Source organism: Phyllostomus discolor, chromosome 1 (genome assembly GCF_004126475.2).
Source record: "Phyllostomus discolor isolate MPI-MPIP mPhyDis1 chromosome 1, mPhyDis1.pri.v3, whole genome shotgun sequence".
Lineage (NCBI taxonomy): Eukaryota > Metazoa > Chordata > Mammalia > Chiroptera > Phyllostomidae > Phyllostomus > Phyllostomus discolor.
Window position 1 is genome coordinate 195,453,088 of NC_040903.2, and position 12,576 is coordinate 195,465,663.

The 12,576-nt window shown below is 44.8% G+C and overlaps 1 protein-coding gene across 5 annotated transcripts in view; it reads right to left on the reverse strand.

Annotated features, from left to right (window-relative positions):
- Positions 1–12,576, reverse strand: part of ZFYVE1 (zinc finger FYVE-type containing 1) — a 45,774-nt gene that overhangs the window by 5,742 nt on the left and 27,456 nt on the right. For 4 of the 5 annotated variants that reach the window (XM_028506012.2, XM_036011786.1, XM_036011789.1 and 1 more), the window contains 4 exons: positions 4,537–4,643; positions 2,731–2,839; positions 2,056–2,153; positions 1,846–1,963 (listed from right to left, as the gene is read on the reverse strand). In XM_028506012.2, the coding sequence (XP_028361813.1) occupies positions 1,846–1,963; positions 2,056–2,153; positions 2,731–2,839; positions 4,537–4,643 (432 nt within the window). The remainder of the gene's footprint in view (positions 1–1,845; positions 1,964–2,055; positions 2,154–2,730; positions 2,840–4,536; positions 4,644–12,576) is intronic. The other variant, XM_036011795.1, reaches the window with a different exon arrangement.

Here is a 12,576-nt window from a genome sequence, read left to right on the forward strand (position 1 = left end):
ACCGTTCTCATTATATTAACAATGGCTGGACTTTTCCGGACAGACCTTGGACAATCCAAGAGGTACTTGTGTAAAAATGGCACTTCCTGCAGGAAGCACCCTGCCCCAGGCTGGGTTAGAAGCCTTTCCGCTCAGTTCCTCTAATACCTGTACATCTGCAGGACTCCTATTTCCATGGGTAAGTGCAGTATCTGTTTGTGGACTTGACATATGAGACTGAAAACTCTTGGAAAGTAATAACCTTTTTCATTTTTGTACTTTTTCCAAGTATCTAGTTCAATTCTGAGCACACGATATTTAACAACTTATGTTGAAATAACAAATAAATAAGTGAATGAATGAATGAATGAACAGAAAGGGAGGAACACTTATTTCCCTAAGTCTAAGGACGAGGAGGAGTACAGCCTAAAAGTAAACTATAGCATTACTGTTTTCTTGGACTATAAACTATCTTGCCATAGAGATGTTAACTCTTACAAGAAAGAACTAATGCCTAATCAAAAAACAAAAGACAGCCCTGGCTGGTGTGGCTCGGTGGATTGAGCACTGGCCTGTGAACCAAAGGGTCACAGGTGCAAATCCCAGTCAGGGCTCATGGCTGGGCTGAGGGCCAGGTCCTGGGGAGGGGGCACTCAAGAGGCAGCCACACATTGATGTTTCTCTCCCTCTCTTTCCCTCTCCTTACCCCTCTCTCCAAAAATAAATAAATGAAATCTTTAATAAATAAATAAATAAATAAAGACAGTAATAAAACACTTTGTGAGCAAATGATACTAGAGTGAGGCCACATTAAACCCACAGAACAGAATGGCCTGGACCATCCTGTCAATGGTGTCTGCTCCAGAAGCGAGACCACGCTGCAGGAACAATTTTCAGTGGGGCTGGAGACCAGAAAGAAGAGGAACAGAACAGCGAGGAAGTCGTCAGTTTCACGGCACCCAAAGGACCCAGGAAAGCCCAGAGTTGGGTCTGCAGGTAGGCCTTTCAGGCTGACCAGGGCTTTAGGAATCACCCGGCAAGGGGGACATCACCGGGTGAAATAAATCCCTTAGAGAAGATTGCTCGGCTTTTTTCCATGACAAAAAAAAAAAAAAAAAGATTTTGGATGTGTTGTGATTGATGGGTAATTCCAAGTGTGACTTGTGGTTTCACGCAGGATGAAAGCAAAATATCAATGCCGCATCCACAGATTTGCTTTACCAACATCTTGAATTCAAAAGTCAAATTAAAAAAACTATAGTAATAGTTTTTCTACTAGTAAAGGTCTATAGCAATCCCACTTCTTAGAGTATATGCCAAGAAAATGTCCAAAACAAAGAAATGCCTTTCTTACCTAAAGATGGTCACTATAGCATTTTCTTTAATAAGAGAACCTCAAAATAACATTGTGAGCGTTTAAAAAGAGAATGGGGAATCAAACTATAACACTGGATAGAATGTTACACAGTGACTACGAGTGAGAATTATGAAAAGTGGAAGCAATGTGGAAATAAAATTGTGGTAGAAAATACAGGCAGATAAATAGCACGTAAATTAAAACTGCATCTATACAAACATATGCATATGGAAAATGAGTGAGAAGACTACGAAAAAGTGAAGTTTTATTTGCTAAAGCATTATAACTATAGATCAATTTTTCATTTAGTCAAAACTGTGCTTCTATTATTTATGCAGAAAGAATGAAAATAACAACCTAGACAAGAAAGGCTCTTCAAATCATGCCTTCCAAAGCCACCAACATATGAAACTCATGGTTAACCTTAATTCTAAATAAGTTCCACTTTCCCACACACATGAATAACTGAATGATGCAGGAGAAAGAAGAATAAATAAAGCTGCTCTTACTCCAGGCCACACATGCACAATCTCTGTCCGCACCACCGTATCCACAGGATCTTGGTTCCCAAACCAGTATTGCCGGCTACGATAGACCACGCCGCAGTTAGGACATTCGATCACATACCTACAAGGAATGCAAATAGATACTATTACCCAGCCAGGCGCCTTGGGAGACGAACACACCAAACAACCCTTAGCTACGTCGTATAAACTCACCCAGACCAGGCATATTTTGCAAGACCCATCCAGGGGGAGTCGGTGGAAGCAGATGTCTTGGGCACTACGCTGACTTCCTTGCCTCTCTCATAGCAGGCCTGAAACATGGAGCACTCTGCCAGCTTCTTCTCTGCACACCAGCCCCAGGGCCTCTTCACGTCCCGGTGCAGCCCCCACGCCCCGCAAACCACACCAGCTAAGGGTTTACTGACCCTAAATCGAGCCCATCACAAAAAAGTTCATTTCTGTAAAGAAGCCAGCACCCCAAATGGTCATGAATTGAATGTATACCCATCCTGGGCCCCAAAACTGAGCTGTAAACTATACACCTGTCACAGACAGAAGAAATCAAAATGGGATTCTTGAGAAGCACTTCCATTCTTAAGGAGAACAAAGGATCAATAGACAAAACTCCTGCACACAAGTTCAAGAGAACAAGTTCAAGAAAAGGAGGGGAAAATAAGCTTAAAAAAAAAAAACCCTAAAAACCATGAGGCCCCAGCAACAAAGACATGTGAGTTCCTTTGGTCAGAGCTGGGGAGAAGTTCCAGAGATATTCAGTGTGAATGTCAGATACTTTGAAATGCAGCAAGGGTGCCCCAAGCCAGTCTTCCCAAAAGGAGGGCGTGACCAGCAAGCCAGGCGCTGAAGCAGGGGGAAGCTGGGAGGACTCACCTTGCAGGTGTAAACTCGGTTGTCATACTGGTGGGAGTAACTGCAGCGGCTCTTGGCTTCGTGAGGTACTCCTTCTTTCCCATGATTCATGCTGTTCTTACATCCAGCCCTGAGTGAAGCCCAAAAGCTGACAATGAAGCGGCCAAAGAAGCCAAGCGACTTACACAGGAGACTCTGACCCTGAGCCAGACACAGGGCCAAGGCCAGACCCTGGTTATTAAGTAGGCCCCAGACACGGGGCACAGAGAGGGCCGTCTGTCTCGGAAACCCACGTGCTTCTCTTACGCTTGCAATCGACATCATGACAAAGGCAGAGCAATTATTACTCATATATGAGGAGAAAAAGAGGAGTGAGGAAATGCTTCTCAGAAAAACCACCTGGCCCCTCCATAGGAATAGAGGAGCCAGAAGATCATCAGCTTGACAAGAGATTTATCCTGAATGGCTCTCAGGGAATTAAAAGATCCAAACAGCCCTGGTGGTATGGCTTAGTCGGTTGGAGGGTCATCCCGTGTTATCTTTCCAAGATAATCCTTAGTTTCTCCCAACCCTTGACTGTAGAATCCAAGGCCCAAGTCCTTTTTACAAGTTCAGAGCCTGGCAAGTGGCCTACAGGGTTCAATGCAAAAAGGCTACTCATCACATTCACAGAAAAGGCTCAGGTGTCTCCTCCCATAAATGGCAAATGTGGAGGACCTGGACAGTGGCCCTAATGTGAGCAAGGACAATACACTGGTGAGGGGGTAGAAGAGCGGGGAGTGAGTGTCTATACAACATGGAAATTGCAACCAACTATGACAGTCTGCATTTAAATCCCCTGGGCTTCATCTGACAAGTCACCAGACTGTGATTTAAGAACCATCAACAGCTCAAATTAACCCAGTGATTCTCAAAGTGTGGTCCCCTACTGGCAACATCATCACCTGAAACCTTATCAGAAATGCAAGTTCTCAGGCCCAACATCAGACCTACTAAATCAACCTGTGGGGGCAAGGCCCAACAATCTGCTCTAATGCATCCCTCAGCTTTCCCCGAAGTGCGCTACACTTGGGGGGGTCGCTGCTCTGCTCCCCAGACCAGCATCACAGGCATCACTCAGAAGCGTGTCAGAAATGCAGAGTCTCACCCAGACCTGCTGATCCAGAATCTGCATTTTAACAAAACCACAAAGTGATGAGTACACATATTGAAGTTTGAGAAACAGTGCCCTAATGCAATGTCCTCAACTCAGGGTTCACATCAGAATAATCTCAAGAGCCTTTTAAATATACCAATACCAACGCCCCACCCCGATCCATTAAATCAGCCCCCCTGGGGATAGGGCCCAGGCCTCGATAATTTTGAAAGCTCCCTGGATAATTCTAAGCATTTGCCCTCACAGTGAAAGGAACCAACAAGGACTGATAGAGGCCGTAGTGCTTTCCACACTGGGGGTATTGAATATTGGTTGGAGAAATGGAATAACTATGAATGAAAGCCCTGGTTGGAGAAATATAAAAAGCCCAGCAACCTGAAGCCTGAAGTATTCTCTAGTAAAAACCGCCCAAACAAGAAGCCAGTCAATGTCACATCACAACTAGGTTGAAATCTTCAGGGGACTCTTCATAAGCATCTGTCCTGGAACCCCCTACAACCTCACAGTGTGGTCCCCCAGCCACCAGCAGCACCTGGGGACTTGGAAATCGCCATCTCAGGCCCCACCCACCCCGTAAATCAGAACCTGTAATGTAACCAGACCCCAGGTGATCTACACGCACTGTTCTGAGTCTTCCTTCCCAAGACGGAGAGGTGGCTGGCCTCACTTACCCGCAGCTGAGGCACAAGGAGGAGCAGGTGAAGTACTCATCTGGAAAAAAGGAGCTGTGTGCCATCTGGTCATCGGGGATCTCGCCGCTGAAGCGGTCACTCAATGCCTGGCGAGAGGAAAGGTACGACACGAGGTACTCAGCACACAGCCCTGTGGTTTGGCCACACTTGCCTTCCTTAGAAAGGAAGCCCTACTTGCCTCTCTGAGATGCCCTCACTGCCGGCTTATTTCTTATAGGCTCCACAGCAGGAAGAGGGAACTCACCTGCAACTTCCTTGGACCAGCCCGCACCAGTCAGTCCTCACGACGGGAAACCTCAGAGAGAACCAGTCCACTTTTCCAAGTGGTGGGAAGTGAGCAAGTCACTGTTCCCTCCTAATGACCTCGGAGGTTACGAACCCCTCACACTCAGTCTTTTCATTCAGAACCACCACAGACACTGACTAATGCCCACTTCACCCTTGTGAAGCTGGGGCCAAGACACCGAGACCTGGAAAGAAGGCTTGTCTCTAGCCAGACGCAGAGCGGGGCCGTGAGCTAGGAGCTGCGTGGGCTTCTCTCCAGTTCTGACCACAGGCACACATTTCTTAGAGTTCGCCGGGCCACAGAAGTGTCCCAGTATAGAAAAAGTGTGTGTCATCAGCCAAAAAACAAGGAAGAATCATTACAGTGTTTGGCCGCCTTTTATCAGCTACAGTAACCTAAAAGACAGCAAAGGACCCAAATCAATGCCAAAAAGGAAGATGAGGTGTTTGCAGAGGCAAAGTGAGCATTTTACGTTGAAAGGCACTTCCATTTCTAATCCTGTTCTCACACATTACATTATATTGAAATGACTCTTCAGGCTGACTTTTTTCCCCCCTGGCAGGCCCTTAGTCATATGCAGTGGAAAAGTTATCTAAATTAACAGAAATGGGCTTTCTAGGCTTCAAAAAAACATTCCACGTACACAGTTCCAAGCTTCTAATCTTTTAGTTTCCTGTTCTGAGGCCGTCAGGCACTAATCACGGGGAGAGAAAGAAAAGGAGCCTACAACGAAAGGACAAGATGTTACTTACTTTGGTGAAAAGGCCGAAGAAATTTTAAGGTGAGATTAGAAAAAGGGCAGATTAGGTGTTAAACTAAGGTTCTCAAGCTCTGAAAGCAGTTTCACTTAATGAGAACTTATTTGTTAAAGTTCCTTTTCCTCTTCTCAATGAAGTCTTAATGCCCTGAGCAGCAAACTCAGGTGTTTACAAGGCCCAGTGATACCGATGTTGAGTCAGGTCAGGTGTAAGACAAGAGTAGAGGCCAGGAATGTATCACGATGTGAGGATGCAGGACTCGCCCAACGGCACTCAAATTCAGCTTCCGCAGGGATAATGCACAGCCTGTAAAACATCATCTGCCAGCAACGGCCAACCAAGCCGGCAGTCCTTGACTTAGACACGCCCAGAAAAGATCTCACAAGTAATAATGTAATAACACATGTGAGTCCTATCGTCTTGGGGGTAATTTTTTACATGCTAACTTAGGGAGAACACTGAGATTCTGAAAGAGAAATGAAATACATATGAGTATTAATGAGAATAAATGAGAAGCAAGGCAAGCAGAATCACTCACTAGCCCATACTGTCCTCTTCTCTCCCGCTTCTTAACATGACCCATCCTTAGGGGATTTTTTTGGTCTCACCTCTTCCACGAAGCTTTCTCAACCACTCTAGACACACCACACTCTGCCTTCTCTGATGGCCTGTTGTATGCAACACCTAAACTAGTACTGAGTAATTAGGCAATGATGCAAAGCCTTGGGCCTGCTGTGTTTCATCTCCTAGGCTAGATTGTAAGTGCTATGAAAGGAGTTTCCTCCTTCTACATCCTCTAACTCCTAGTGAAGGCCCCAGCAGGCACCTAACTAGGACCTCTGGAATGAAGTACCCCAGCACCAACCCTTACCACCACCACCACACACACACAAACACACACACACACACCCCAACCACTGCCCTCCCCTCCTCACCTTGGCTCTGCCTCTGCACCAGGCTTCATCCCCCAGGCCCACAGGGCCTCTCTCATTTTAGGTTAACTACTCCCTGATTGGCCAAATCCCTGATAACTCTTATGGCTATATTTCTCACAGGTGTGTGCATTACTCTCTGGGGCTAGCTGGTGGGAAATAGAGTATTATCTTCCTAATGCATCAATTTACTGAAAGATCTAGGGAGCAAGTGATTTTTTATATAAAAACCAAACACAGATATAATATGAAACTAAGTAGAAAACTTGCAGAGATTAAACATGAGGCCCTCCCCTTGCTCCCTCACCAGTCACTTCAGGTTTTAGTTGGAAGCTATTTCCTTATCTGTAAAATGGGAATAACATCCTGGTTGGTGTGGCTCAGTGGACTGAGTGCTGGCCTGTGAACCAAAGGGTCGCCAGTTCAATTCCCAGGCAAGGCACATGCCTGGGTTGCGGGCCAGGTCCCCAGTAGGTTACCAGTGAGAGGCAACCACGCATTGATGTTTCTCTCTCCCTCTCTCTCTCTCTCTCTCTCTCTCCCTCCCCCTCTCTAAAAATAAATAAATAAAAAAATTTAAAAAATGGGGATGTCAAAAGTACCTCCCTCAGTAAGGGTCTGCCTGGGTCAAGGATCAAGTGAAGTCACCCATTTTCTGAGAGCTCAGAAAATGTTGGCTGCCATTATTAATATCATTTTTATTGCTTTTTTATGCTGATAATTTTATTTTCTTCCTTAGACTACCTCACTACCTAATTAGATAATGCAGCTTCCTGGCTGCTCACACGAGGGGGTGAATACAGTTAAGTCCTCATTTGAGGTCATTGATCAGCAGGTTCTGGGACGTGACGAGAATGACCGAAAACGAAACCAATTTTGCACAGGCTCACTGATACAAACAAGGGTTAAGCCTGCAGCACCTCATCAATGTTATAACAAAACATTTAACGAAACATGATTTGAGGACCTGCCCAAATCATGGCCTGCGATATTTAGATGCAAAAAGATGCTTGTGTATCTAATCAGGTGATAGAGAAAGTTAAAAAAAGGAGAACTAAGGAATGTAGAATCTACTAAGGAGACATAGGGAAAAGCAAAGAAAAGCAATTTTAGCCCCTGAATTATTTCTCCTAAGTGGGTAACTAAAAGGATAACCTAAGCACTAACTTGTCTTAGGAAAAATAATATATTTAGCATGAGTTCAATAGTCGGGCTCAATTTGGAGGGGGCAATGCCACTCCCCAGCAAAGATAAACTTGCAGCCCAGTAACAGTGACAGTACAAGAATCTTCCTGTTCCAAAACCCAAACGGCCTGGTTCTCTGGCCGTTCTCTGAAGTTCCCTGGTTCTCTGAAAGGTCTTCAGAAAAACGGGGGCATTTCTAAGTATTGTGTCTCGAAGTCTGGCACAAAACAACCCGAGGCCTGACTGCCATGGTACATGCGCCCACAGGACCTCCATGGCTGCCTGCCCGAAACAAAGCAACTGTTGGCTCTGTTGGCCAAGGCAACAGTAACCCCTTATGACATCATAAAGAGAACTCCCAGACTAACCAGCCTCATCACTCCACATGCCGGTCGCCCATCCTCTGAAATGCTGGGAAACACAAAAAGCATCTTACTTCCCGCACAAGTCACTCCAGTAATGATCAGACCTTGACAAGCTCGGGAGGATGCAGCATGAATCAAGAGTATGGGGATATTCAGTAACTGTTTAGAAACAAATCTGATGTTCGAGTGATTCAGATACAAGGATAGGGAGAAACTGTCCTCCTTCCTCTGTAGCCTGACTGCTCCCGTCCAGCATAGACACTACCACCTAACCCACACACTTCTTCCTTCAAGATCTCCGAACCTCACATTGCTCCGGGGCTTCCTGGGCTCTCTTCCTCCTGAAGCCCCACAGCTGTGAGAGGAAGGCAGGGACGAAGCTCTCCTGAATGGGCTTGGGAAAGCATTTGTGGTAAGTCTGGAAAAGGTTGCCTGGAGACCAGAGGATCTTGAACTTTGGTTGTCCTGGCAACAACAGTGTGTCTCTTGCTATTGAACCTAAAAGGTTAGCCCTAGTCATCAAGGGCTAGCAGTAAATTTCCTGATGCAAAATGGACTCTTAGGCAACCAACAATGCCAACTCCAATAGAATATAATGACTTCATAAATACTTAATAAATGCATCCTGACTGTGAGAGAATTGGAAAGACAGTTTCTACATTTTGAGATAAGAGGCCGGAAGAGGTAGATATATGAAACCTACACAAATTCAGCTTTATTTTTTTTCAATGTTTTACTTATTATTTTCAGAGAGAGGGGAAGGGAAGGAGAAAGAGAGGGAGAGAAACATTGATGAGAGAGGGAAACATCGATTGGTTGCCTCTCACACACCCATAACTGGGGATCTGGCCTGCAACCCAGGCATGTGCCCTGACTGGGAATCACACCGGCAACCTTTCGGTTTACAGGCTGGTGCCTAATCCACTGAGCCACACCAGCCAGGGCACAAACTCAACTTTAAAATGATTCTCTCATTTATCCAGAACTGTAATACAGACAACAACAGTTAATTCAACACTCAGTTCCCTTATTCAACAGGGATCTGGGCATCTATTTTCTTTAAAGAGATTTACCTGCTCACTCAAGGTACGCTCTGCTGGTGGGGACCTGCTGCTACAAGGGAACCTGGACAGAGGACGAGTGGTCAGGAAGTGGGAATAACCCAGCTGGGAAAGAGGCACCGGGGCCTGGACCACACGCAGTGTGGCTGGAAGAGTGATCAGGTCGGCAGGGCCAATCAGGAAACACAGGGGTGAACGACTAAAGCAGAAGGTAACTGCGCCTCTCTCTCTCTCTCTCTCTCTCTCTCTCTCTCTCTCTCTCTCTCTCTCTCTCTCTCTCTCACACACACATACACGCACACACACACTCTACAGACTCTTCACTCTCTCATTAATCACACTTCCTATTCAGTAATGACCATGAAAAGTAGCGCTTGGGCTCCCTCTGAGTCCAACAGTGCTACATCAGTCAGGTGGAGCCTGATAAATAAGATGCAGTAAATAATTTTTTAAAAACATACCAATGGCATCAAAAGGGATGAAGTACATATTATGTACTAATATAGAAAGAGAACCAAGGGGCATAATGATAATCAGAAAATTAATAACCTCCAGTGTAAAGTGAATGAAATGTAAAGTAATGAAAACAGCAACTAAAAGAAAAAATGGGAACGATTTTTTCAAAGATTTGAGTACATTTCAAGAACCCCACAATTACCTGGGGAAAGCTCAAAACAAATGCTCAAACGGGTAACTCCTCCATGGACAAAAGCAGTGGGTCCCACACCCCAGGACAGCGCAGCCCCTACCTCAGCCACAGAAAATGCAGGGCTGGGGTGAAACTCTCGGGACACCAGTCATCGAGAATGATCAGAACTCCAGCTGACCAGGCTCCGTTTAATCACAGAAAGCTTCATGATGCACATCACCTCGTGAGATCACAGTAAAACTATTTTTCTCGAAGTGCCTACCCAACCGGCCTGAAGGAAGCCATCCAAGACTCCCAAGGGGAAGATCCCTGAGCACTAACTACTGCTTACAGCCCGCAGCGTCCCTGACGGTCTCACCCAACCATGAACCCACCTACTGGCCGCCTTGTCAAAACTCACGCTGATCAGATTTATAGCCCTTTGTGTAACCTAGTATGGATTCAGCCTCTTTTGAGAATGTTTGCAATACTTGGTTATGATCTTCCAGTTTGACTACCTTTGAGCCATTACAAGGCCATCAGCCAGTACATCTAAGTACACTTTAATCTCAAACTCTAATTAGAAGCATGTATTTCATGAATTATTCAAATATAATCATTTCTCATGCTTTTTTAACACAGAGTTTATTCTTGTATTCTTATTTATTATTATTATTATTTTAAAGATTTTATTTATTTTTAGGGACAGGAGAAGGAAGGGAGAAAGTGAAGGAGAAAAACATCAATATGTGGTTGCATTTCACATGGCCCCCACTGGGGACCTGGCCTGCAACCCAGACATGTGCCCTGACTGGGATTTGAACCAGCGACCCTTTGGTTTGCAGCCCACACACAATCCACTGAGCCACACCAGCCAGGGCAGTTTTTTTCTTAATATTATTCACACTCATTAACATTTATTGAACATTTGCCATATACTGAGTCCTTGTTTCTCAGTGTGCTGTTCTCATTTAATTCCCACCTCAACTTCCTAAGGAACATTCTATTATTACCCCAATGGCACAGATGAGGAAAAATGTTTGAAGAAGTACTTTGAGGGCAAAGATTGTTGTCTATCTTTTTCTCCACTCTTTTTCCAGCACTTCAAAGTCTATCTGGAGCCCCGGCTGACATAGCTCAGTGGATTGAGCACGGGCTGAGAAGCAAAATGTCGCAGGTTTGATTCTCAGTCAAGGTACATGCCTGGGTTGCAGGCCATGACCCCCAGCAACCGCACTCTGATATTTCTCTCTCTCTCTCCATCTCCCTCCCTTCCCTCTCTAAAAATAAATAAATAAAATCTTAAAAAAGAATAAATTTCTCATAATTAGAAAAAAAAAGTCTATCTGGCACGTAATGCACTCATTTCTTTGTTGAATGAATGATTGAACAAATTCATGGTAACTCATTTCCCAGGGCCAGGTAGCTGGTAAGGGGCAGACCTGGGATTCTGACACAAGCCTATCTGACTCCAGGGCCTAAGCTTTTAACTACTATCTTAGTCCATTCAGGCTGCTATGCAAAATGCCACAGACTAGGTGGCTTAATAGAAATGTAATCCTAACAGTTCTGAGGCTACAAGCCCAAGACCTGGGCACCTGAATAATCAGGCCCTGGCGAAACCCGCTTTCTGGTTCATAAGTGGTGTCTTCTCACTGTGTCCTCTCTTGGGGGAAAGGGCTGGGGAGCTCTCTGGAGCTTCTTTCATAAGGGCATTGCCCTCACTCCTCAAGGCTCCATCCTCATGACCCGGTCACTTTCCCAAGTCCCTCCTAACACCAGCACATTGGGCATTAGGGTTTCAACATAGAAATTAGGGGAGGACTCACACATCCAGCCCATAGAAACCACAATGCAAAAATCACAAACCTTTTATAGAGGGCGACTTTTCATTTTGATATATTTCAAACTTGTAGGAAAGTTGCAAGAATAATACAAGCAACTCCCATAAACAATTTACCTAGATTCACTAATTGTTTACATTATGCCCCACTGCAAACCTTTTAAACTCAATGGATTAAGCCAATCAGCATATGCACAGAGATTTTTTCCTGTGTAAACCAAGGAATACCTAGCTAATGCCAACTTCACAGTTATCCCTACCTTTCTACCCCTCCCCAGCCCGGGTCTCTATCCCCTAACCCTCAACATCCCCTGCTTTCCCTCCAGATGGCGGGCACCCCCAGCACAGCCCCAGGGGCCCCGTCCCTTTCCTCAGCCTCTCCCCTAAGCCTGCGGCCATAGTGACAGAGAGGTGTGCACAGAGCAAACCACGGAATGTAAGCAGTGTTCCCGGATCGATTTCATGAGTTCTGTACTACAAAGAGCGGTAACATAAACAAGTACATAGTGAAGATAAAACATTGTATTGAAGTAAAATCCTTGAAATACTAAAAATAAGCAAAATAGAAAAAAAGACACCAATTAAGCAAAAATACTTAAAATTAGATTCTATATCCAACCATACGAAATGATGTTTCATTGGTTGAGAGGCAGAAGGAGTAAAATGGCCAGGATTTACACCTGCTGCCACTTAGGAGCTATGTGTAAGCTATTGCTTCATTTCTCTGCCTCGGTTTCCTCGTCTGAAAAGTAAGGATGGTAACAGTACTTTAGCTCATAGAGCTGGCGTGTAAGGGTTAAATGAACAAATCCTCTGAACTTTGGTACCTCATAAACAGCAATTACTATTATCGTATATCTGTTTTTGGTTTTGTTTTATCTTGGCCAAATTTATACCTGTGTTACTAGTTTTCCATTTATAGTGATTATAAAATGTTGCCTTCTTGAATAAATTAACTTAG